Below are 27501 nucleotides of genomic sequence, written 5' to 3' on the forward strand. Positions count from 1 at the left end.
TTTAGCCAATTCAATAAGATAGCTAAAGACAGATGCGTTTCTCTCAATGCAAATTCTACATTGACAGGACTACAGCTTCCTCATTTTGAAAATTAGTATCGAGCAGCTCAAATGAGATTTCTTGCTTCTTTTTTTTAAAGGGAAAAAATTTCCATGGGTTAAAATTGAATCAAATAAAATAGGAGAGAGGAAAAGCAGAAGAATTTATATCCAAGTGGGAATCAAAATTAATGGTTGGTGATATAGATAAACCATTGTTGAAACATTTGATTAATATATGGAATCAAATAAATGATGAAATTGGTGTAAGTGGATATACAAATCCTCGTCTCTTTTTCGAAGGATCATCAATTTCTGAATAGCTGGTTTCGTAAGGGGATTATAAATGTTGAAAATTGTTATGAAAGGGGTCAATTAATGTCATTTGAGCAACTGAGAAATACATATCGTATAACTCATCGCAATCTTTTTTGCTATTTCCAACTAAGGACATATTTGAAGGACAAGTTAGGACCAACCATGTTGTACTGAAATAGAAATTCCTTATAAAGAGGTATTGTTAAAATGTTTACTTCGATAATGTATTCTTTATTACAAGTAGGAACTTTTAAATGAGGAGTTCATAAGTCTTGACAAACATGGGAAATGGATCTGAATATTGTAATAATGTATGATATAAATTAGTTCAGTATAATTCTTTTTACATCAGTCATGTCAGCAAGGATTTTATCTGAAAGCTACACCTGGAATCAGGTGACTCAGGCAGTTGGATATGAAAAGCACGACAGGAAGCTGATTTGGCAATAGAGATCACGTGATCCAGGGGAGTTGTATGAATTCACTTCAACTCAGCAGTCTGGAACTATTGACCAGAGATCCACACTGCAGCAGTGAGGAAGGAATTCACAACTAGTGTTTCTTCTACAGTCATGAAGCATATAAGGATAACCGAAGAGGTAGTGATGGCTGTGTTGAAACAGATAAAGGTGGATAAATCTCCGGGACCAGACAAAATATTCCCAAGGACACTCAGGGAGGCTTGTGTACAGATAGTGGGGCCATTACCAGAGATAATTAGGATGTCACTGGACACAGGGGTAGTGCCAAAGGATTGGAGGATTGCGCATGGGGTTCCGCTGTTTAAGAAAGGGTCCAAATGTAAACCTGGGAATTATAGGCCTGTGAGTCTGACGTCTGTGGTGGGTAAGTTGACGGAAAGTGTTCTGAGAGATGGTATTTACAAATATTTGGAGGTACAGGGATTGATAGGGAGTAATCAGCATGGTTTTGTCAGGGGTAGATCATGCTTGACAAAACTTATTGAATTTTTCGAGGGGGTTACAAAAAAGGTTGATGAAGGGAAAGCTGTGGATGTTGTCTATTTAGACTTTAGTAAAGCTTTTGACAAAGTTCCCCACAGGAGGTTAGGAAAAAAGGTGGAAGCATTAGGTATAAATAAGGAGGTAGTGAAATGGATTCAGCAATGGTTGGATGGGAGGTGTCAGAGAGTCGTGGTAGAAAATTGTTTGTCCAATTGGAGGCCGGTGACTAGTGGAGTTCCTCAGGGATCAGTCCTGGGTCCACTATTGTTTGTTATATATATTAACGATCTGGAAATAGGGGTGGAGAATTGGATAAGCAAGTTTGCGGATGATTCAAAGATTGGTGGTGTTGTGGACAGTGAGGAAGATTACCGTAGATTAAAAGGTGATTTAGGAAGGCTGGAGGTGTGGGCTGAGAAATGGCTGATGGAATTTAATACAGATTAGTGTGAGGTGTTACATTTTGGAAAGGCAAATCTAAATAGGTCATATGCATTAAATGGTAGGCTATTGAGATGTGAAGAGCAACAAAGGGATTTAGGAGTGATGGTAAATAGTACCCTCAAGGCTGATACTCAGGTAGATGGTGTGGTGAAGAAGGCATTTGGAATGTTGGCCTTCATAAATCGGAGTATTGAATTCAAGAGTAAGAAGGTTATGATGAAATTGTACAAGGCATTGGTGAGGCCAAATTTGGAGTACTGTGTACAGTTTTGGTCACCAAATTATAGGAAAGATATAAACAAAATAGAGAGAGTGCAGAGAAGGTTCACGAGATTGTTGACAGGATTTCAAGGTTTGAGTTACAGGGAAAGGTTGTGCAGTCTGGGGCTTTTTTCTCTGGAGCGTATAAGATTGAGGGGGGACTTGATAGAGGTGTTTAAGATTTTAAAAGGGACAGACAGAGTAAATGTGGATAGGCTTTTTCAATTAAGAGTGGGGGAGATTGAAACTAGAGGGTATGGTTTAAGGGGTATTGAAGGGGTAAAATTATAAAGGGAATATGAGGGGAAATTTCTTTACGCAAAGGGTAGTAGGGATGTGGAATGAGCTTCCGGCAGACGTAGTTGAGGCGGGATCATTGGTTACATTTAAGGAAAGACTGGATAGTTACATGGAGAGGAGAGGACTGGAGGGGTATGGACCAGGGGCTGGTCAGTGGGACTAGGAGGGTGGGGATTTGTTACGGCATGGACTAATAGGGCCGAACTGGCCTGTTCTGTGCTCTAAGTGGTTATATTGTACCTTAGGATGTACAATCATGTACAGATTGTCTTTAAATAGTCATTTGGCCCAGATGTCTATTCAGTCCAAGAATACTTTCGATTACAGGCAGATTTTGAACAATAATGCCATTGATTCTTAAACAAACATCGTTTTTAATTTTCTTTAAACAAAAAAAAACAGGATCAAACTTTAACTTATCACTATTAACAGCCTTCCATTACCCCATTCTAATTCTAAGCACAGGTGTATTTAATGTACATAAAGTTCTTTGACACAACTCCAAGTTCACCGGTGTCTATCAATTCTTATACTGTGCACAGAATTCAAAATTTATGAATTTGCACCAAACTCTGGTGCTTAAAAGTAAATGTGTACCCTCCAGGAAGGCTCTTATTGGTTTCAGAGAGGGATTGTTTGCTCATTGGACACACATAAACTGATTCCCTCTGATCAGCCACTTTGGTATCTTGCCAAAGAAACTTGACCCATCAGGGTTTTCCAAATGATTACCTCATCTGCAGGTCACCATAGAGTTCCTTTTGTTTCCCTTTTTTCAAGTGAAACATCATTTCTATCCAGCTATTTCCTCTTATATGGACAACAAAGTTTTTCAACACGCTGAACTGAGAACTCACACCCCGTCTTCAAAACAAGATGCCAGCTTGCCATCTCTCTCTCTCTCTCTCTCTCTCTCTCTCTCTCTCTCTCTCTCTCTCTCTCTCTCTCTCTCTCTCTCTCTCTCTCTCTCTATCTCTCTCTATCTCTCTCTCTCTCTCTCTCTCTTTTAGAAAAAGCCTATTTGGTCTCTCCTCTCTGCTTGCAAAACCACATGAACTTCTTAGAACAGCAAACTGGAACCAGCCAGATTACTGCACCGGACCCAAACTTCTGAGTCCATTCATCTGTTCCTTTAAAAGCAATAATCAATTTACACCTGCTTTTGAAATTCTTTAGTAAAACAGTCTCCTTGTTTTGTCTTTGCAAAGGCTCTTGGTGCCTGAATGACTCACTCTCAGCCAAGCTCTTGCATTTTAAATAAGAGCTGTATTGTGAAGTGTATGTCTTTGTTTGTGACCTAAACGACTCCTCCAATCCATCTCTTTCAAAAACATCTCTATATACAATATAAAATATATAATCTGTCACAGGACAGACGCAGCAGAGGATTTGTGATAAAATCAACGGTGTCCTTGCAAAAATAAAAAGTGGGAAGAGGTATAATCTGGTGAGTAGAGTTTGTAATAGTTTGAAACTTGAACCTCTCTCTATTTCAGGAGACAATTTATTGTCATGTAATTAAAAAGTGTCATATCACAAAAAATTGCTTTTTTCCTGCTGTAAGACAGACAGACTCACCTCTGGCAGAAATTGCCTGAAATGCCTCTTGCACCCACCATTCCCTGCCACCCTGAACCCTGGGCCAAGTCACTGAGGGTCTGTGGATTCTCTTTCAATGCTCACAGACCATCCAAGTCATTGGCAATGTGAGCTCCAGTTTTGAACCTCTGACATAATTAGGAACTATTTAGCACTCACTCATATCCTAGGTCTGATACCTGACACCCTTTTAGCCAGTTCTGACCCACTCTAGCATCCACAGCCTGGTGTGAGTTCCTTGACTGCTTTGTCCAGAAGCCTGCAGCCTGCGTGGGTTCCTCTCCTCAAGTCACCAACAGCCTGCCACCTATGTGGGTCTTTCAGTTGCAGAACCCCTCACTGGTCTGCTTCCTTGGTCACTAACCCATGGATTGAATCCTCTGCTTCTGATATGTTGGAGGGGTGTGGTCTTCATGTTTTCTGTTGCCCTGCACTAGTCCTCCACTTCCACAGAGTTCGCGGTGGTGAGGAAATCTAACAAATCTAAATAAAAAATTTTGAACTTAGAGGAGAATCTCACATGTCTAGAGGGATGGAAAGGGCATTATTACAAATTGAAGCCTAATATTTAAATATTCAGTTGCCAAATTTGCAAAAGCATAGAGTATATATTTCTCAAGCTATATGTAATTCTTTCCAAAGGAATACAATTTTGAATATTTGCATGTCACCTTGGCATCCCTAAAAAAAAATCTATATATATCTGATTTCCAAGTAAATGCAATACATGTCCTCATCACCGCTAACGTTAATTTAACAAATTTCAATTGATATATTAATAGATTTAATTTGTGCCTTGTTCCTTCAATATTTCCTAATAAAATTAAGGTCAGATTCTGCAGAAAATCACATCCTATAACTTGTTCCATTAATATTGTAATTCTCCCCAAAAAGATCTCACATTAGGACAAAGATAAGTTGAATGCAAGAAAGTTGCAACATCTTCAACACACCTAAAACATTTATCTGATAATTCTGATTTTATTCTATTCAATTTCACTGGTGTAAGAAGTAACTGTAGAAGAAAAACTAGTTGTGAATTCCTTCCTCACTGCTGCAGTGTGGAACTCTGGTCAATAGTTCCAGACTGCTGAGTTGAAGTGAATTAATACATCTCCCCTGGATCACGTGATCTCTATTGCCAAATCATCTTCCTGTAGAGCTTTTCAAATCCAACAGCCTGAGTCACCTGACTCCAGGGGCAGCTTTCAGATAAAATCCTTTCTGACATCTGCTACATGACTGATGTCAAAACAATTATACTGAACTAATTTGTATCTTACATTGAGATCCTTATATGGATCTGCCCATATTTGCCAATCAATGACAATATTCAGATCCATTTCCCACCTTTGTCTCAACTTATGAACTCCTCATTTAAAAGTTCCTACTTGTAATAATGAGGACATCATCAAATAATTTTTTTTAACAATTCCTCTTATAAGGAATTTCTATTTCAGTACAACATAGTTGGTCCTAACTTATCCTTCAAATATGCACTAAGTTGGAAATAGCAAAAAGATTGTAATGAGTTATACGATATTTATTTCTCAGTTGCTCAAATGACATTAATTGACACCTTTCATAACAATCTTCAACATTTATTATCCCCTTACGAAACCCGCTATCCAGGAATTGATGATCCTTTAAAAAAGATACGAGGATTTTGAATCAAAGCCATTCTGGGTGATGTACATCCACTTACACCAATTTCATCATTTATTTTATTCCATATATTAATCAAATGTTTCAACAATTGTGTATCTTTATCACCAACCATTAATTTTGATTCCCACTTGTACATAAATTCTTCTGCTTTTCCCTCTCCTATTTTATTTGATTCTATTTTAACCCTTTCAAAAAAAGAAGCAAGAAATCTCATTTCAGCTGCTCCATAACAATTTTTAAAATGAGGAAGCTGCAGTCCTCTCAATGCAGAATTTGCATTGGATTATTTGTAACATGGGATTCAATCGGAAATGTGTTCACGTGACATAAAACCACGATGCAGAATGTTTTCTAAGAATGGAATACAAGAGGAGGGTTGTCTCGGTCTCCAGCAGGATATAGATCACAAGATATAGGAGCAGAAGTAGGCCCGTCGAGTCTGTTCCACCATTCTTCCACTCACCCCCACTCCTCATCTTTCTCCCCATAACCCTTGATTCCTTGTCAATCTCTGCCTTTAATACACCCAATGACCTCACGTGGGTTTCACGACCCACTGACACAATCAATTTTTCCACATTTGTTTTAAATTCACACACTTTTATCCTGAAATTATGCTCTCCTGTCCTAGAATCCCCTACCATGGGAATCATCTTTGCCATATTTACTCTGCCCAAGCCTTCCAGCATTTGAAATGCCTCTGAGGTCCCCCTTATCCTTCTGTACTCCAACTAGTACAATCGAAGAGTTGACAATTATTCCTCATACACTAACCCTTTCATTCTTGATATCATTCCAGTAAACCATCTCTGACCTTCTCCAACATCAGCACATCTTTTCTCAAATACGGCACCCAAAATTCTAATTCTGATTGAGTGGAAAGGGAATTCTCCAACGACACAAACACAACAGTGAAATGATATTATGTCTTGTTGATATTTACCACTCGAGAAGGTTCTTGTTGTGTTGTTCAGAGAAACATTAATGTTTTTGTGACTCAACGTCCCAGCATCTGAAGTCCATTATCTCTTCAGAAAAGCTTTATAGCTTTAGCATGGAGCAGAGCTGAGCCACAACTTTGCAGGTATTTAAGGGAGTGTGTGGGCAGGGTTTGTTCTGGACCAACAATTTCACCAAATGACTGCTTGAAATCAAGATTCAAACCATTTTGAGGAATACAACAGGAATTGTTCAACAAGAGCCTGGTGTTCCCTGAGGAGTTTTCTTTCAATAGTGGAAATTGTTTTTTTTAAAGCCCGTTAATCTTCCTGATACAGATCTTTGTATTTAACTTTCCGGTTGCTATCTGTTGTTAACTTGGAGGCCTTTAATGGGGTGACTGGGTGGAATCTTTGCTTTAACCAAGCAGTTCTCTTGCAATTTTCCAGCTGTAGGATGCGGTGCAGTTGCTTGCAAGTTTAGCAAGTGGGATTATGATATGAAACTGCAAGTCACAGCGTGATTTTTGTTTTTGAAAATGCCAAGGTGAAAATTTTAACTTTAGTCTTCTTGGTTTGCTTAAGTTTACAGAGGAGATGTTGGGTCAAGCTGAGAAGACAGCGTTGGATGCCCATTTGGCGAATCGGCTGGGCAAAGCAGAAAGCACAAAACGAGGGGCTGAAAAATTAATGAAGCAAACTGAAGTGCCGTTGAACCCAAACCCAGGTAAAGAATTTAATTTGAGCAGCAATACTTAAGAGATCAAACGATTTGGGCTTTTAGTGGTGTCCTATTTAAATGAACAACATCTGATTAGAATAGAAGTTTATCTAATGTTTGGAAGTTGCCACAAAAAAATGGAGCATATAAATTAGATGTTGTAATTAAGATAAATTAACAATACAATGAGCCTGGTGTCACAGTATCTGCTTTAGTCTACAGTACATCACCATTAAACCTGATCCCCACTTTACTCCTGGTGTCAAATTATCTACCTCAACATACCGTAAATCACTGTTAAATCTGATCCCCCTGTGAACATGGTGTCACAGTATCTGACACAGTTCATAGTATATCACTGCTAAACCACACAAATGTGAATCCTACTATAAAATAATGCACCCCTTCTAAGTCTCGCTGTATTCTAATCCCCGACCTATTTTAAAAATTCCAAAAAAGAGAGAAAAATCAATCCCAAAACAAGCTACTCAAAAGTAGCAGCCCCCTAAAAATTTGGGTGTGGTAAAGTCCACAAGTGGCAGGTGACTAAAGGACTCAGTGTCACTCACCCCCAGTCAGACTTTCACAAAGGACTGAAACAAAAACATTCAACCCAGTGATTCCAGTCCCACTGATTGTTCCGGATTTTCAATATCGAGAAGACTGCGTCAATTCAATTTTTCCCATTCTTTCCATATTTTCCAATCTTCCCATTTCCATTCCCATTGACCCTTCCCTTTGGTGACAATGGTGACGATCACCCATTTCCTCGTCCATCTGGCAATGAATTAGCAAATATTAAAGCATCATGGTCATTCTCAAAAAACTGAGATTGAAAATTCCCATAAAAATCTTTCAATACTGCCGCATGACGAAAAGCAAATTTATATCCCTTTCGCCACAATACTTCTTAGGCTGAATTAAATTCTCAGTCTCTTCTGATAATTTCTTGACTCAGATCTGCATTAAAAAAAACCCTATTATTTTGAACCATCAGTGGATCCTGATTTTGCCGTGTTTTCTGCACCACCAATCGGAGGATCATCTCTCTGTCTTGATATTTAAAAGAGTGAATCAAAACTGCTTGTGGTAGTTGGCCTGGAAACCGTTTCTTCCTTAACGCTCTGTTCGCTCAATCTAATTCCAGTCCATCTGGAATGAATTACCTGCCCTACACTTCTGGGATCCATTTCTTCAAAACCTTCACCGGATCCGAACCTTCCATATCTTCCGGAAGACCTACTATCTTAACATTATTTCTATGACTTTGGTTTTCTAATGAGTCAAACTTCATCAATAATTCCTTCTTCTGAATCCCCCAATCTACAAAAGGATCTTCCACTATTTCCATTTTTTCTCTATTACGCTCCACTTGACTCTTGCATTCAAGAAAGCCTCCTCAATCTTTTTAAAATGATCTTGCACAGTATCCACTGATCGTGTCCATCTCGTAACTTCACTCTTAACTACATTAATATCTTGCTTCATAAAAGTTATTTCTTCACACACAGTGTTCATTTTAGATTTCATTTCGAAAATCCTTGAGTCATCTGATGAGTCGTCTGCATTGATATATTTGCCATATCTTCCATGAGTTGAGCAATCCCTTCCAGAATTGGAAACACAGAATCCAGTCCAGGATCCATCACCTCCCTTTGAGGCCGACCTTCTTTTGCTGCAGTCCCCGGTTCTTCAAAGTCTAATGAAGTTGAGCATCCTCTTCCTCCATAGCAATAGGTCCTCTACCGGTGCTGCTGCGGGTCTGGACACCCGACAACAGTGTGCCGACCTCGTCAGTTCATCGTCGCTCAGGCTCCCCCACAGCCCACACCTTCTCCAAAGGTTTGTGAACCCTCGACACACTGCGCATGCCCGGTAGGGCCACCGACTGTGCAGGTGCGTCATCTGATGCTACACTGCGCCTCCCCGGACCACCAGGCAATGCTGCAGGCTACCGTGCCTGTCCTCGCTCAGCTGGCCCACCCTCACGCCTGTGTTCATGAGTGCACGAGTCGAAACCGCTCAACACATCACTGAACTGGCGCCATCTTGCGATAGCGCAAGTGATACCGACGAAATACTTCGCCGGGCAGGAGTCCTCTGAGGCTTGGAGACTCCAGTCGACGACTCCGTTGCTTCAACTTGAACTCGGCCACAATTCTTCAACACTTTTGTAAGGTAATTTCTTCTGGAACTGAGTTTTCGATTTTTTCACATTTGTAGCTATTTTGATCCTCCACAATTCCAAAGTCTATAAACAGTATTTTTAATCACTTTTACAACTTTTAAAATCGAGCATTTAATAGTCTAACTGGGGAAGGGTGGAACCACATGTCTACCCTCTGCACCATCTTGTCACAGTATCTGACACAGTTTATAGTAAACCACTGTTAAACCTTCACATTACTGTGAATGCTGACTCTCAGTTTCTGCCTCAATATACCGTTCATCAACGTTAAACCTTCTCCCCCTGTTAACTTGATGTTAAAGTATCAGCCTAAGTTTACCACACATCACCATTAAACCTTCTCCCCATTGGGAGACCGGTTTTACTGTATCTGCCACAATTTATCGTACATCACTATTATACCTTCTCACTACTGTGAACTCGGTGTTACAGAGCCTGCCACTCTACTGTACATCACCAGTAAACCTTCTCCCAAAGTGAGCCTGGTGTTACTGTATCTGCCACAGTTTAGTGTACATCATCATTAAAAATTCTCTCCAATATGAAGCTGGTGTCACTTTATTTGCCAAAGGTTATCGTATAGCTCTGTTAAACATTTTCCCCACTATGAACCCGGTGTCACAGTAACTGCCTCATTTTCCCATACAACACCAATAAAGCTTTTTTTCCCCACTCTGAGCCCAGTATCAATGTATCTACATAGTCTCCTGTACATCACCATTAACCTCCTCCCCACAGTGAACCAGATTTCATAGTATCTGCCTCAGTTTATTGTACATCATTTTAAAACCTTCTTACTACTGTAAACCTGGAGTCACAGATTCTGCCTTATTCTACCATACTTCTCTGTTAAACCTTCTCAGTACTGTGAGCACAGTGTCACAGTATCTGCCAAAGTCGTCGACTGTACATCACCGTTAAATATTCTCCCAACTGTGAACCTGGGGTCACAGTGTCTGATACAATTTATCATACATTACTGTTAAACCCGCCAGATAAGCTCCAGATAACGAAAGAGGAGTTCTCGCATCTGCAGGAACTGGGGATCATTCGTCGCTCTGACAGCCCTGGGGCTCACCGCTCCAGCTGGTCCCAAAAGCCTCCGATGGCTGGCACCCCTGCGGAGATTATCTACGGCTTAATGACATGACAGTATCTGACTGTTACCCCATCCCTCACATTCAGGACTTTATGGCCAATCTGCATGATATGAGCGTATTCTCCAAGGTCAATCTGGTGTGCGTGTATCATCAGATCCCATTGCACCCCAAGGACATCCCCAAAACGGCCATCATCACCCCCTTCGTCTTGTTCGAATTTTTATGCATGCCTTTCAGGCTCAAGAACACCGCCCAGACCTTCCAGCACCTCATGGATACAGTGCGCAGGGATTTGAATTTCGTGTTCATTTATCTGGATGACATTCTTGTCGCCAGCAGAGACTGGGCACAACACAAGTCTCACCTGCACACCCTCTTCTCCCGACTGGCCGAATTCAGCCTAATGATCAGCCCGGCCAAATACCAGTTTTGTGCAGAAGAAATTTGGATGGGATGAAACTAATCCAGAATCCATTGCACAAGATTGGAAAACTTAGATTGAGCGTCTTCAAATACTTGGAAGTTTTGACGTCAACAGACTTTGGAGTGGCCACATTTGCTCAGTTACACCATTTTTCTGATGTAAGTGAAGGTGGTTTTGATCCTGTCAGTTACTGAGTCCTGTGAAATAACCAAGTGCGAGTAGATGGTGGATTTGTATTGGGAAAAGCCAGAGTGGCTCCATTAAAGTCAGTCACCAGACCTTGAATGGAATTGACTGCTGCTATTATGGCGAGCAAAATGGACGCTATGTTAAGAAGAGAATTACAGATGGAGTTAGCAGATCCTGTGTTTTGGACTGATAGAACATCAGTGCTTAAATATATTAATAATGAAATCATGAGGTTTCATCTCTTTGTGACTGACAGAGAGAATGAAAACCTGGACAACAACAAATGGCAGATTTACCACAGGACAGAGTTTCACCTGATGAATTCCAATTTACATCCGTGGAAGTTGATTATTTTGGTCCTTTGCAAGTAAAGTGAGGACGAAGTGTTGAAAAACGATATGGAGTTATTTTCACTTGTTTGACTATGAGAGCAATTCATATTGAAGCAGCGTCATTGCTTGATACAGACTCTTTTATTAATGTTCTTTGGTGTTTTATTCCTAGACGTGGTCAAGTAAAAGAATTATGTTCTGATAATGGATCTAACTTTAAAGGAGCTGAACGAGAATTATGAAAAGTTATTCAAAATTGGAATCAACATCAAATTCCTGATACATTACTTCAGAAAGAAGTTAATTGGATATTTAATCCACCCATAGTTATGGGTGTGGTACGGGTAAGGGTTAGTTGGTTGTGGAGAACGTTTACAAAGGTCTGTACTGGGCAGGACTGGGCAGCAATGCTTAATGTTGTAATGGATGCGGAAGCTCTGGGAAGGGGTAAGGGAGTTACTGGCCAGGAAGTCTGCAGATGCTGGGGCCGAGGGCAATGCACAAACATGCTGGGGAAACTCATGGATAGTTTTGTGAGGAGCAGGTCCTGCATCACGAGTCAAATTGAGTATTTCGAGGAGGTGTCAAAGGAAATAGATGAAGGTCAAGGTCTGTATGTGCTGCACGTGGATTTTAGTAAGGTGCTTGACAAGGTCCCCACGGTGGCCTCATTCAGAACGTCGGGAGGCATGGGATCCATGGAGCCTTGGCTGTGTGAATTCAGAATTGGCTTGTCTGCAGTAAACAGAGGGTAGTAGTAGATGGAACAATGACTAGTGGCTCTCCAAAGGGATCTGCTCTGGGACACCTTCTCTTTGTGATTTTTATGAATTATGATGGGAGTGGAAGGGTGGGTACGTCAGGGGATTTCACAGAGGTAGAAATGTTGTAGACAGTGTAGAAGGTTGTCATAGGTCATCCAGTTTGCAGAGAAGTGACAGATGGAGTTGAATCCTGTAAATACAGATGTACTTAAACAAGCCACTGGTACAGGTTTATTTCCAGAGTAATTTTCAAGGGCACCAATAACAGTTATTTCAAAGAAGGTTGGAGACCCATTAAAATTAGCTTCATATAGACCAATATCTTTATTGAATGCGGATTACAAGAACGTGAGGGCAGTGCACTTGGTTAATGGCAGGATGATGAACAGTGTGCAGGACAGAGATATATTTAGATCCTGCTCCATAAATCGCTCAAGGTTGCTGGGCAAATTGAGAGGGAATTTAAGATGGTGTATTGTGTGCTGGCCTTCAGGAGTCAGGGATTGAGTTCAAGAACTGAGAGGTAACGTTGCAGATGTATAAAATTCTAGTCAAACCACACTTGGAATATTGTGTGCATTCCTGGGGCGAGAATACCAGTGGACGTCTAAATAAGATGAGATGAGGGAACTTTAGACAAGATGTGAGGGGGATATTTTGTTGACACAGAATGTAGTGGGTGGCTGGAATGCATTGCCAGGGGTAGTAGTGGAGGCTGGTCCAAAAAAGGCATGAAAAAGATTTTAATTTCGGGACAGAAATAAAAGAAAAGCAGAAGGTACTGGTGAGAGGGAGGGAAGAGTAATATTGTTGTGGAGTACGTTCAGATGGGTCAGATGAAGGGACTTGACTGATTCATCCATGATTTGTCCAGCATCTTGCTGCCATGTCGTGGTGAACCAGGGTGTTGCCTGATGGAGACATGGTACTCTGAGCTCTGCAGATATAGATTGTGTTTTTCTCCATAACACATTTCCTCAGGTAAAGCAGAGGAAGGGAAAGGCCCTAGTGTGCAGGGTTAGGGAGGGCGGTGACGGGGGAAGAGTTGGGGCCCTCCAAAGTCATCGTGATCAGGCCTCGAAGACGGCATCTCTATCACTCGTATTTCTCTTCCCAGGAGAAGGAGCGATCTCAGAGACAAGACACGAGTCCAGAAGAACATTGCAGCCCAGCTGAACAGAGGACGGACAACATCATGATGGCCTCAACCCCTCCCCTTCTCCCTCTGGCCCTGCCAACTCCATTCCCCACTTCTTCCATATCCCTTCACCCACTTCCCCCACCCATTTCTCCCCTACCTCTCCTCCATTCCAACCCCCTCCCACTCACCTTCCCCTTCACCTACCCTCACACCTATGCCCTAAACTCAGCCCTCCTCCCTTCACCTCCCCTTCCCCTCTCCTTTGCCCCTCCCCTTCTCCTCCTACCCTTCCCCTCCTTCCATTCCCCTCCCCTTCCTACCCCTAACTTAGGGGAAGGAGGGATAGGGGAAGGGGGTAGGAGAAAGGAGGTAGTGAGAGGGTAGGGGTAGGTAATGGGGTAGTGGTAGGGGGTGCAGGTATGGCGTAGGATTGGGGGAAGGGGGTAGGTGTAGAGGATAGGGGTAGGGTTTAGGTTAGGGTTGGGGAAGGTGGGTAGAATTAAGATAAGGGTCAGGGACGGGTAGAGGTACAGTTAGGTTTAGGGTTAGGAGATGTGGGCTCGGGTTAGGTCGAGGTTTAGGGTTAGGTTTAGAGTTCGGGGAAGTGGGCTTGTGTTAGGTTTAGGGGAAGGGGGTAGGAGGTAGGGGTGGGGTGTGAGTTGGGGTTTGGGGAAGGTGGGTAGGATTAGGGTTGGGTTTAGAGGACACCATAGGGATAGGGTTATGGGACAGAGTAGAAATAAGAGTTAGGGTTGGGGACGTGGTGTAGTATTTAAGGGTATTGGTAGTGTTAACGTTAAGGATAGAGTTTGTTAGGGTTTAGGGTTAGGTTGGGGAGGGGAGCGGGGGATTGGAGCAGGGCACGGGAAATGGGGCGGTGATGGGGGAGGGGAATGGGCATGGGAATGAGGAGGGGTACGGTGTAGAGTAAATGGGAGATGAATGGAGGAAGGCATCGCTACCCCCTCCCCTCCCCACCCCTTCCCCCACATTATCCCTGCCTCCTCTCCTCCTTCCAGAGGAAGCCGGGCCTCATACAGGCCAGAACCTCCCTGTAATTTCAGAGCCTCCGTTTCAGGAAGTGCCTTCGACGCTTGCCGCTGGACAGACATCTTGTCTCTTGATTCATTCTATACCGTTGATGTTAAATTTAAAAATGGTTTGGTCTTTTAAAGCTTGAACTCAAAAGGCTGGTCCAGATAGACAACACAGAAACAGGCCCTTAGGCCCCACTCTCCTGCTGGCTGTGCTGTTGTAATCAGTCCATATTCCTCTCCACCTTTTCATTCTTAGCTCCCATCCAGCTCATGTTGCCTTGTCAATCTCACGGTCTGTGGGAAGAAGCTATTTTCCTCCCTGGCTTCTCTGCTTTTATTCCTCCATATCTCCTTCCTGATGGCAGGGGGACAAAGATGCTCTTTGCTGGATATCTGGGAGTCTATTTACAGAGCCCATGCCTGCAAAAAATTCAGGGGTCCTTTGCCTTGAGGTTCCACCCATGTTGCCTCTCCCTCAGCACTCTCTCGTCAGAACACAACTGCACCTTCCTTCCCCTCCTCTATCAGGTCTCAGTATCCCCCTGACAATTCCAGTCAGCTGCTATGTCTACACCCTGCCCCACCTGCTATCGAATGACCTGCATCCTCCTTCCCCGTTGGTTTCCTCCTGTTATCAGGCATCAGAATGGACCCCACCCTGTTGAAACTACCCGTATTCTCACTGATCTCTCTGCACCACTGCCCTCCATCCAGGGGTCTTGGTTGTCTTGTGGTGATGGTGGAGAACAAAGTACCAACTCAAGGAGATGGGGGGCAGTAAGGAGACCCCCAGTTCCAGGAGACAGGGAGAACCACAGAAATGACCAACTCTGTCAATCTGGTAGAACCTGGTCATCAGGTGCAAGGAGCTCTCGGCTACTGCTGCACGTCAGGCAGGTGTGGCCCATCCCCACACCTCCACCCTGTCAATTCCCAAAACACATTTCCTATTCATGTGGGGGTCCAAAATGGATAGAGTCTGGAGGACCATGTACATCGTCAATCAATGGGGGTATAACCCTAACCAGCATGGTTATTGTGTATGGCTGTGCTTGGAAACAAAGTGCAAGGGCACCAAAAGCCGCTATGTGCTGAAGTTCTACCTGGCTCAGGTGTTGCGAAAGATTGGTCTGGCACTGATGCCACACAATGTCCTAGTCAGCAGGACTTTGCCCCATCACCTTCATGGGAAAGGTTGCATAGACAAACACTGTTGACCACAGGGCCATCAGGCAGTGGTCAGCATGGAATTCCTGCTGACACAGAGACTAGGACTTGATGAGATACTGCGGGGTGGTCCCCTGAGCAGAGGATCCAGAGACAGACATCCAGAACTGCTGGAAGACAAGAATCTCAGTGAAAGATGCCCTTTGGTCTGCCTGAAACCCAGATAAGAGAAGCAAACACAAGAAGCCCAAAGCAAAGGGAGGAAGGTTTAGGGGCAATATCAGGGGTACTTGTTTTAACACAGAGTTGTGGGTGCCAGGAATGTCTTGCCAGGTGTGGTGATGAAGGCTGAAATATTAGCGGCATTTAAGGGCTTCTTGGACACATGAATGAAGGAAACATAGAAGATAGGAGCAGGAGTAGGTCATTCGACCCTTCGAGCCTGCTCCGCCATTCAACGAGATCATGGCTGATCTTAAAGTTCAGTACCCCATCCCCACCTTCTCTCCGTAACCTTTAATATCCTTATACTGAAGAAATAGATCTAATTCCCTCTTAAATAAATTTAATGAACCTGCCTCTACTGCCCTCTGTGGCAATGAATTCCACAGATTCACCACCCTCTGGGTAAAGAAATTCCTCCTCCTCTTGGTCCTAAATGGTTTGCCTATTATCCTTAAACCATGGCTCCGGGTTCTGGACTCCCCCACCATTGGAAACATCCCATCTGCATCCATTCTGTCCAGTCCTGCCAGAATTTTATGTCTCTATGAGATCCCCTCTCAATCTTCTAAACTCCAGCGAGTACAATCCCAATTTGCGCAATCTTTCCTCATAAGTCATTCCTGCCATTCCAGGTATCAGCCTGGTGAATCACCTCTGCACTCCCTCCATTGCAAGAATGGAGGGTTATGAAGGAGGAAGGGTCTAGTTTTTATTTTGCTTGGAATTGATAGGTCAGCACAACATCGAGGTCCGAAGGGCATAACTGTTCGACGTTAACCTGCTGGTCCTTTAGCACACGGAGATGTGCGTGAGGGAACGCTGCCCACCGGCCTATTCCAGGTTGCTGAGAGATGCACTGAGGCTTGGTGCAGCCAAGACGAGGGTGCTGTGGGGAAGGACTCTTATCCTCCGGGTCTTGAGGGGTGGAGACTAAGGGGAACCCCTTCAACCACAGAGTGCAGGGAGTAACCACGAGGTGTCAAAGTGGTGGAATGATGTTAAACAGAGAACGTGTGCAGTGAAGGGAATATAGGCATGCAACACGAGGATGAGAAAAGACATGGAACAGTTGTCCTCTTGGTCAATAATTTTAGAATAAAGTTAATTTTGGGGTGAAAAAGAGAAAAGCCCGAACTCATTTAACTTTGTTTCATGAGATACATTCTCCAATCCAGGAAAGCTCCTCTGTACCCGTTCAAATTGAACCCGAGGAAACTGTGTTCATGGTGGAAACCTCTGCAAACACACAACCGGACCTACGCACAGAGAGACAAATGATACACGTGCAGTCCCTCCCAAAAAAGAAATAAATTCTGTTGAATCAAGAGCAGAGTCATGGAGTCTTTGTCTGAGCCGGTCATCCATCATTCTCCATTCTCACTGCTCGCAGGAAGAATCTGTTTCTGGGCCTGGTGCTACTGGCTCCGATATTCCTCGACCTCTTTCCTGATGAGAAGAGCTGCCAAATGCTGTGGGCAGGTGGAAGGGATCCTCGACGACATTGACAATAAACCTGGTTTATCCCATTGATATTTGGGGTGGGTGGGTTGGGGGTTAGAGTCCCCATGATCCTATCTGCCACTCGTGGTCCTGCCGATAATTTTAAAAAAATATTTATATACTTAAATCCACAAAAAATTCACACAATTAATAATAATGCTCATCTAATGTGTGGCATCTATAAAAGAAAGAATTAAGAAACCACCTCCCACCTTCATCCCCAATATCCTAACCTCTCCCCTTCTCGCCTCAACAGAAGTGTCTGTTACTTTAAAGTTTCATTGAATAAACGGAGGCCTTCAGGTGAAAGGGAGTGTCAGGGTTTCATGTAAATATCCACACCCACCCTTGGTAAATATGGGCTCCATATTCTTCTGACATATCGAGTTGGAGTGGCCTGTTAACCGAGACACGAGTCACTACACTAGAGAGCCGACAAACACGCTGACAGCGCAGACCCCGTTGGGGCCAATGCCCTTCATCCCAGGGGATGACCCACATCTTGGGAATCAATGAGCAACGGGAGGATCGCCTTCCAACCGGAGGCTGGAGCTGCCTGTTCAAGCAACTTATCTTCCACTTCCACTTCTTGGGTGCATGTCATTCTTTCCAGACTTCGCGGGAGCGCGCCTGCTACAGTGGTGACCTCAGCAGGACCCAGCCCTTCAATTGGATGTGAAGATCACGGTCCAGGCGGCGCTTCAGATGGTTTGGTTGAAGCTGTCAACGTTCTGGATGTCGCAGCCACACGTGGGGTTCAAACAGGTCAAGGACCAGTTCCACCTCCAAGAGATCACCGCTGATGACATCCATTACTCCTCCATGATGTTCTTGCTCATCAGGACATGGCAGCAAGGCTCATCGACTTCCGACATCAGCCTCCCGAGCAAGGCAAATAGGATGCCCTCAAGGAGCTCTTTACCCGCACCTTCAGGCCACGCCTTTATCCTCCACCTCATTCTGTTCCTGCTCTCACTGTCGCATGGCCCAGACAGTCATCCCAACATGACTCCCTTCATGCTATTTCTTTTCAGCTCTCACCAAACGCCCTGGACCCACTTTTCAGGAACTCTTCCCTCTTCCTCCCTATGTCATTGGTATCTCCATGTACCACAACCTCTGGCCCACTTTAGGATGTCTTGGACACCAGCAGCAACACCCCAGATACTGGCACCAGGGAGGCACCACCTGGAAAAGGTCCAGGGTCCTAGTCCAACAGTCCTTTTCCTGAGAATCCAGGCAGCATTGAAATATCAATGGTTGCTCAAAGCAAAATCCTCATTGCGGTGCCCACCAACAAGTTGAGGCACAAAGGTTTGTGGGTCTTTTGGGTTACTGGTGCCAAAATATTCCCCATCTCACCCTGCCCCTCCATCTACTGTACAATGTTGCCCAGAAAAAAAAACTCTCCGCTTCATTGATGACCTGAACAACAAATGGCTTCTTTAATGGCAAAACACGCTGTTGAACACCACTGCCACTGACCACAAGTATCCCCAACCCCTCAAAACTGGAAGACTCTTTGAATGACTTGTCTCTGCCATGAAGACAATGGCCAAGTAGAGCGTCAAGCAAAAGAGGCAAGGTCGCCGAGACCCACACAGCTTCTGGTTCAATTCCCTCCTGGAAGCTGCCTCCCGCGACTCCCCATCTGAGTGTCAGATGCTCGCCTGCTCACCACAGAGAACCAGATGGCAGCAGAGACAGTCACACTCCAGCCACACCTCCCCAACATGTGATGGGTTAAATCTGCGGATGCCACTCACAGCGGACCGAAGAAGTGGTACATGGCAGACCGCACAGAGGCCGGGATCGAAGGGCTGAGCCACTTGCAAGAACAAATCATGTCCTGCCCGAAAGTGACAGCCTCCCACCTGAATGACCCCGAGAAGAGCTTGGCACCATGGCCTGGGGCAAACCGTTCAACACCCTCGATGCTGGACAGCAGAGAAAAAGCTTGGTTTACTGACGGCTCCGGCTGGTGGAGGTGCGAAAAACAGTGGTGTAAGGTGGGAGCGCTCCAGCCCACCACAGATAAAGTACTGACACAAGAGGGTGAGGTGGAGGGGAGAGCCAACTGTCCAAGCTGGCAGCTGTGGCACTGATCCGAAAAGGGACAACCAGGCGGGCCCAGGAGCCTCTTTTCCGATCAGTGCAACTGGATTTCTGGGCTGTGCCAAACAGCACGTCAGTGTGGATGGGTCGGCGTCAGGAGACAGGGAGGCAGATCCATGGCTGCCTGCTCTGAGGACAACAGCACTGGCAGATCTTCTGAGAGGTGGAACAACAAAAGAATAGTCAGGGTCCACCACGTGGATGGACACACCTCCAGGAAAACCGCTGAAGCTGACGCAATGCCACTGTGGATTGAGCTGCTCAAATATGCTCTGCCACTTTTTTCCCCAAGCAGAGAGACCCCGGAGCCTTGGCAGCATTGGTGCATCATAAATGTGGGCATATGGGGGCACTATGATGGACAGAGGATCTGGGGGTCTCATGATGTTGCAAGAACTGTGATGGCCAAATGCCCTATTTGTCAGCAATTAAAACCAAGGGCCGCATTCGCTGGGGTTCGGGAGCTGGCCAAGTCTGATAAATTGACCATATCAGGCCTCTCCCCTGCCAAAATAAAAAGTGATATGTTCTCACGATGGTCAGCACATACTCAGATGTCCTGCCAGCGGGCCGACCAAGCACCATTTTAGCGTGCTCCATATGTGGAATACCCTATCGGATAACGTCCGACCAGCAATGGGTGGTGATGCCAAGTATTTGGGGCCACCTGCATATCCCCTACCACCCACAGGCATCCAAGATCAATGAGTGAATGAATGACCTGTTCAAGGTATCATATGTGACAAGTTGATTGTCAAGTCTTCTATCCACGAGTGGTTGCAAGTGTATCGATTAATCCGGCGAGTTTGTGTCTGTGTGTGTCTTTTACTCCTCATGCGACTTCACTACATGTGTCAATAAAAGACAACTGTGTTCAAATTCGCCACCCTTGGGACCCCTCGAATCAGTTTCACACACATAATAATTGGTGCAGTGAGCAGGGTCCTTCGAGTTCCGACTGAACACAGCTGCAGTGGAGATGCTTTGGAATTGGGGCAGGAAATCGAGTGCAGGCAGGGAGAACAAGATCTGCGGGTGGACTGACGAGAGTGCAGGGTTCGGGAGCTTGGCAAGCATGCTGGCGGACCACGGCAAACTGGTAGACTGGTCCAAGCTCCTGTATCCACATCTTGAGAAAATAGGTCACCACGTGTGGTCCCACTTCAAGAAGTCGGGGTTCCCAAAATCTAAGGGGAATCAGAGGGTGCCTTTTGGCTGCCAGTGTTTCTCCTGAGAAACCAATGTGAGATCATAGAAAGGAAAGATTTGCAGAGGGCCCAGGAAAATAAGGAGATAAAGGTGGTCCAGCAGTGCTGCTCTGCACTGCAGGAGCCAGCACAGACTCCCCCAACCTGAGCCACTGATGTCGAGATGAGAGGGACAGAGGAAGCCAACAGACATGCCAATCAAGGTCTGACTCCTCCCCCACACTCCCAGTGAGTGAGTTTGTACTGGCCATGGAGCGATTAGCCGAGGCCATTTGCCAGGATTCAGGCATGAAAGGTTTCAGAACAGGCCAGGAAGAGCATGAAATCAATTTATTTGCAGAAGTTGTTCTGATATATCTGACAGACCCGACACACTCATTGCCCAAGTTGTGCTCCACCCTGGAGGACTATGGGGACATCTCTGGGTATAAGTTCTTTTGGGATATGTGCAAAATCATGTCACTTAGGAAGGGGGATTAGAGCCAATGTCAAGAAAATAGTCAACAAATGTGGCGGCAAAATGGGATCAAATATCTAGGAGTTAGAATAGATAACAACGAGTAATTTAGACCAGCTGAATTATTCTCCCCTTGCTTGGGGAAATTGAGGAGGATTTAAATGGTTGGATGTCCCTGCCCATTACACTAGGGGTGTCACAGAGAGGGGAGGTGTCACAGAGGGGGGAGATGATGACACAGAGGGGGTGATGATGTCACTGCATGGGGCAGCCATAGCTGAGTCGTGCCATGGCACAGCAACACGAGAAAGATGCATCTCCTGGAAGGGGATTCTGGCCCACGTGTCGGAGTAGGACGCTGTCTCATCCCAGGGACCCTCTGATCAACAGGGTTGTGTTTGGAAGCACCCTGCACCCATGGGTGAGATAAAGAGCCTGTTACATGCTCCCCTACTGGGACAGAGACTCCTCTGGCACGATCCTTTACCCAGTGTGGGCGGAGAGAATGGAGGCTACATTTAATCCCCTCTCCCCATCCTGAGTGCAGGGCACTTTATGAGGCAGCTGGAGGGGACTGGGGAGGGGAGAACAATGGCATGTGAGGGGATAAAGGGATGGGGTCTGTAGGACAGGAGGGGAGAACAAAGGAACGGGGTAGCACCACAGGCTAATGTCAAGGGAGATTGGATCAGAGATAGGGGACATAGGGTTGAGCTGGGGGGATGGGGTGCGAGGGGACAGAAAGCACTGGGGAAACCATGGGGGTGGTGTTGGGTGGGGGATGAGAGTGTGGTAGAAGATTCGGGGCAGGGGAGAGTGTGAGGTGTCTGAGGGAGAAGAGAAGTTGCGAGGGGGATGGAAGGCAGACCTTTCAACAGAAATGGGACAGAGCTCCCCCTCCACCTGGAATGGGATCTGTCCACTGAGAGACACGACCGCTCCTCCACCCGCCATGCCCCCCCCCCCCACCGTGGTTACAAGATCCCTTCCACCCTTGCATACACCCCCACACACCCCCAACCGGGATAGGATTCTTTCCCCCAGTGGACCTGGATCAAGGTGCTAGAAAGTGTTTCTGCTGCGGCAGACCCAACAGAGTTGAGCGGTGAAGCGTGGGGCTCTCTCCGCACCACCTGCTCCCTCAGGCGACGAGGTCTCGCTTGCATCAAGGAAGATCACGGTGTTGCTGAGCTTCTGGGAATGTGGAGGGCTTCTGCTAAACCCGTGGTAGGGTTCAGAGTGGTTCATCTCCCCGGGACGTGCTGAAGGTCAAGGATGACCCGATCCTCTCATGGAGGGAGGGTTGTAAATAAAGTGAATGGCTGCGGAACTGGCCTCATTCTGAGGAGAGTGATCAAAGAGGGACCTGGGGTGGCAATATTTCTACTGAGAGGCTGGAACGAACCACCAGAGGATCAATTCTGACATTTTGGAGACCCTTGGAAGGGAGGTAGAGGGAGGGGTAGAGACTAACTCGGACAACAAGGCTGGGCTGGGATAAATGACCTGTTGTGTACCCTCTGGGTGTGTAAATGCTGCTGCTTCTGCCCCAGAGGACATGGCAATAAGGCCACAACAGAGGCGGCCACACCGTGTCATGGACCCAACGTCCCCAAGGTGGTGTCCTGCACAGATGTTAAAATCATCGACAATGGATCTTTCGGTGTGGTGTAACAGGCAAGGCTGGTGGACTCCGGAGAGCTGATTGCCATCAAGAAGATCTTGCAAGACAAGAGATTCAAGGTGAGGGGGAGGAGCAGTTGTGTGGAAATGAAAAACCCTGATATTTAAATTTAGGGCCTACAGCACGTTCACAGGCCCTTGCGACACATGAGCCCGTTTCACACAATTACACCCAATTGACAAACAACACCCCAAACACATTTTTGAAGGGGGGTGGAAAGAGGAGCATCTGACAGAGACCAAAGCAGCCATGGGGTTTGGAAACAGAGAAAGTCACACAAACCCACAACAGCAGCCCCCCTCCCCACACACAACCCCCCACCCCACACACACACACACACACACACACACACACACACACACACACACACACACACACACACACACACACACACACACACACACACACACACACACACACACTCACCTGGCAAATATCAAAGATTTTCTGCAAATTCATTGTTTAGTAGAAGCTGGGAAAACAATCATAAAAACTGAAATGATACTTCATTGAACCCCCTGACGAGTCCCCACTCCAGCGACACGAAAAGCCCCCCCCACTGACTCTCGAAAAGTCCCCCACTTCGGCCTCCCTTGGAGTTCCCCACCTCTGACCTCTTGACAAATCTCCTCCCCGCCTCCCCCCTCAACTTGGACAAGTTGCCCCTCAGGGCCCCGACCCATCGCCCAGCCTTGCTGATGTTCTTCTCTCGCCATAGAACCGCAAACTGCAGATCGTGCGAAAGTTGGATCACACCATCATTGTCCCTCTTCTCAACTTCTCCTCTGTAGTCAAGGTAAGATCCACCTGCACCCACCCCACCCTCACTCTGATGCATATCATTTGCTGCTACCTTCCCCATTCCTTCAATCGATCTGTCTCGCTGCAGCCTCTCTTTTGCCTCCATCCTGCCCCTCTGTCCAGTGCTGACTCTTTGACGTTGGCTGCCCTGCTCCTCACCCATTAACTCATGACCTCTTGCCATTTCAACTCCAGACAGCAGCAGCCAAGACCACAAGACAAGGTCGCCAAATTCGGCCACTCAGCCCCTCCAGTCTGTTTCCCCAATTCATTTCACGAATGTACTTTCCCCCATAACTCACTTTTGGCACCTTTTGGTGCGCTTCCAAATCAACGCCTGCTCTGAATCGTCCCAACAACTCAGCCTCCACATGTTCGACCCCAGCCAACACCCGGCTGCAAACATTTCTCATCTCGAAACGTCAATGGTTTTTCTCCCCCGGTGAATCCTTGCCTCACGAGGGAGGGCGGTCAGAGCTGCACATTTTGTGCAGTCTCACCAGAAGCCGAATGATGGGGCAGCGGACGGGTCCACTACGGCCTGTTGACGCTCTGCTCGCTGAGCCCTTGGATTCATGCCATGTTGTGTTGAGCAGTGGGGGCATCAGGCCTACAGAGAGCAGGAGGGGCTGGCACTCCTGTTGGGAGAGGCACGGGGTTTTGGAGGGTAAATCCAGCTGACATGTTTGTATTGTGTCCAAGAGGAAGAGCAGGTTTATTTGAATCTGGGTCTGGACTATGTTCCCAAGACGGTTCACTGCATGGTCCAGCACTTCAACAAGGCCAAGCAGCCCATTCCCATGATCTACATCAAGGTGGTTGTGGGTCTGGGTGGTCAAGTTGTCCACTGGGGCAAGCTTGGATGGTGGGGTTGGAGGATATGAAGGAGTTTACTGGCTGAGTCTCGCTGGGGACTGGATATCGATGAAGGGTGCATGAGGGTCTCAATGGGTATTGGTGAGGAGAGAAAGGGTAGTGAGGGGAGAGGGGTGGAGAGGATGATGAGGATGGATGTTGATTGGCAGGGAGGGGCCCTTCACCCACCTCCCCTTACCCTCAGGATCCAGACCCGGCCAGTGTGGAGGCAGAGTGGGTCATGTTATATCGTTGTGTTGCCAGATGTTCATGTACCAGCTGTAGCAGAGCATGGCCTACTTCCATCCTCAGGGGGTTTTCCATTGAGACATCAAGCCCCAGAAGATGCTGGTAGATCCCGAGATGGCCTTCTTATTGCTCCTTTATTTCGGCAGGTAGATCCACCCATGTCTGTCCGTTCACCACTTCAACGCGGTCCTGATCCCTCTCCACAACACGGCCTTGTCCCCTCCCCACCAGCTCTCACCCCTCCCCCACCAGCTCTCTCCCCTCCTCCCTCTCCCAACGCCCCTTCCACAGCTTAATAACTTATTCTAAATAAGATTGTGGGGGCCTTAGATGGAATGAACAGCCAGAAACCTTTCCTAAAGTGTCAGGTGCAAATCTCAGAGAGCATCCGCTTCAGGTGAGGGGAGATTTTTTTTATGCAGAGAGTTGTGAGAGCTTTGAATGCGTCACCAGAGAAAGTGGTAGCGGTTGGTAGAATAGGTACATATAAAAGTCTCTGAGACGAGCATGTGGATGTAAGGGAACAGAATTTTTACATGATAGAGGAATTTGGGGATATGGCGAGAAGGCAGGGTAGGTCGAGTTTGGTCATAAATTAGATCAGCCATGATCGTATTGAATGGCGGAGCAGGCTCGATAGGCCATTTTTGTCCTATTCCTGTTCCCACTTCCTATGTTCCTATGGGTGTGGTACAGGTAAAGGTTGTGGAGAACATTTATAAAGGTCAGTACAGCCTTTATGGGCCAAAGGGCCTGTACTGGGCAGCAATGCTTGATGTTCTAATGGATGCGGAAGCTCTGGGAAGGGGTAAGGGAGGGATTCGCCAGGAAGTCTGCAGATGCTGGGGCCGAGGGCAATGCCCAAACATGCTGGGGAAACTCATGGATAGTTTTGTGAGGAGCAGGTCCTGCTTCACGAGTCAAATTGAGTTTTTAGAGGAGGTGTCAAAGGAGATAGATGAAGGTCAAGGTCTGTATGTGCTGCACGAGGATTTTAGTAAGGTGCTTGACAAGGTCCCCACGGTGACCTCATTCAGAATGTCTGGAGGCATGGGATCCATGGAGCCTTGGCTGTGTGGATTCAGAATTGGCTTGTCTGCAGAAAACAGAGGGTCGTAGTAGATGGAACAATGACTAGTGGCGCTGCAAAGGGATCTGCTCTGGGACCCCTGCTCTTTGTGATTTTTATGAATGATGATGGGAGTGGAAGGGTGGGTACGTCAGGGGATCACACAGAGGTAGAGATGTTGTAGACAGTGTAGAAGGTTGTCATAGGTCATCCAGTTTGCAGAGAAGTGACAGATGGAGTTCAATCCTGTAAATCAGATGTACTTAAATAAGCAACTGGTACAGGTTTATTTCCAGAGTCATTTTCAAGGGCACAAATAACAGTTATTCCAAAGAAGGTTGGAGACCCATTAAAAGTAGCTTCATATAGACCAATATCTTCATTGAATGCGGATTACAAGAATGTGTGGGCAGAGCACTTGGTTAATGGCAGGATTATGAACAGTGTGCAGGACAGAGAAATATTTAGATCCTGCTCCATATATCACTCAAGGTTGCTGTGCAAATTGAGAGGGAGTTTAAGATTGTGTATTGTGTGCTGGCCTTCAGGAGTCAGGGGATTGAGTTCAAAAACCGAGAGGTATCGTTGCAGATGTATAAAATTCTCGTCAGACCACACTTGGAATATTGTGTGCATTCCTGGGGCGAGAATACCAGAGGACGTCTAAATAAGGTGAGCTGAGGGAAATTTAGGCAAGACGTGAGGGGTACATTTTATTCACACAGGGGACGTGGAGTGGAATGCATTGTCGGGGTAGTAGCGGAGGCTTGTCCAAAAAAGGCATGAAAAGGATTTTAATATGGACAGGAATTCAAGAAAAATGGAGAGTACTGGTGTGAGGGAGGGGAGGGTTCAGGGGTAGGGGGGATGATGGGGGAAGTGTTGGGACCCTCCAAAGTCATTGTGTTCAGGCCTCAGAGACAGTATCTCTATCACTCGTATTTCTCTTCCCAGGAGAAGGAGCGATCTCAGAGACAAGACACGAGTCCAGAAGAACCTCGCATCCCAGCTGAACAGAGGACGGACAACATCATGATGGCCTGAACCCCTCCCCGTCGTATCCCTCTGGCCCTGCCAACCCCATTCCCTGCCTCTTCCATGTCCCTTCACCCACTTCCCCTCTTCTCCTCTACCCCTCCTCCATCCCAACCCCCTCCCGCTCATCTTCCCCTTCCCCTGCACTCACACCTATGCCCTAACCCCAGCCCTCCACTCTTCACCTCCCTCTTCCCCTCCGCCCTTCCCTTCCCCTTTCCCCCTCCCCTTCCCCTCCCCCATCCCCTCCCCTAACCCTCCCCCTTCCCCTCCCTTTCTCCTCCTCCCCTTCCCCTCCCTCTTCCCTTTCCCCTTCCTACCCCAAACCTAGGGGAAGGAGGGGGAGGGGAAGGGGGTAGGAGAAAGGGGGTAGTGGAAGGGGGTAAGGGTAGGGGTTGTGGTAAGGGGCAGGGTAGGGGGTAGTGGTAGGGGGTGCGGGGATGGGGAAGGGGTAGGAGGTAGGGTTAGGGGAAGTGGGTAGGTTGTAAGGGATAGGGTAGGGATAGTGGTAGGGGGTGCGGGTATGGGGAAGGGGTAGGGTTAGGGGAAGGGGGTAGGTTGTAAGGGATAGGGTAGGGGGTAGTTGTAGGGGGTGTGGGTATGGGGAAGGTGTAGGAGGTATGGTTAGGGGAAGGGGATAGTTGTAGGGGGTGCGGGTATGGGGAAGGGGTAGGAGGGAGGGTTAGGGGAAGGAGGTAGGTTGTAAGG

The 27501-nt window shown here is 46.4% G+C and overlaps 1 protein-coding gene and 1 long non-coding RNA gene across 3 annotated transcripts in view; both read left to right on the forward strand.

Annotated features, from left to right (window-relative positions):
* Positions 1–13783, forward strand: part of LOC138745743 (endophilin-B1-like) — a 57530-nt gene extending 43747 nt beyond the window's left edge. For both annotated transcript variants that reach the window (XR_011346473.1, XM_069903014.1), the window contains exons 5-6: positions 7118–7259; positions 13368–13783. Coding sequence is in view for 1 of the 2 variants with exons in the window: in XM_069903014.1 (XP_069759115.1) it covers positions 7118–7259; positions 13368–13426 (201 nt within the window). In the remaining variant the exon portion in view is untranslated. The remainder of the gene's footprint in view (positions 1–7117; positions 7260–13367) is intronic.
* Positions 13784–21432: 7649 nt separating this feature from the next.
* Positions 21433–27208, forward strand: LOC138745327 (uncharacterized). Its single transcript, XR_011346176.1, has 4 exons — positions 21433–21521; positions 22654–22843; positions 23503–23580; positions 26713–27208. It is a non-coding gene; the product is annotated as an uncharacterized lncRNA (long non-coding RNA).
* Positions 27209–27501: the final 293 nt, after the last annotated feature.

This window comes from Narcine bancroftii, chromosome 11, assembly GCF_036971445.1.
Source record: "Narcine bancroftii isolate sNarBan1 chromosome 11, sNarBan1.hap1, whole genome shotgun sequence".
In the NCBI taxonomy this organism is placed as follows: Eukaryota; Metazoa; Chordata; class Chondrichthyes; order Torpediniformes; family Narcinidae; genus Narcine; species Narcine bancroftii.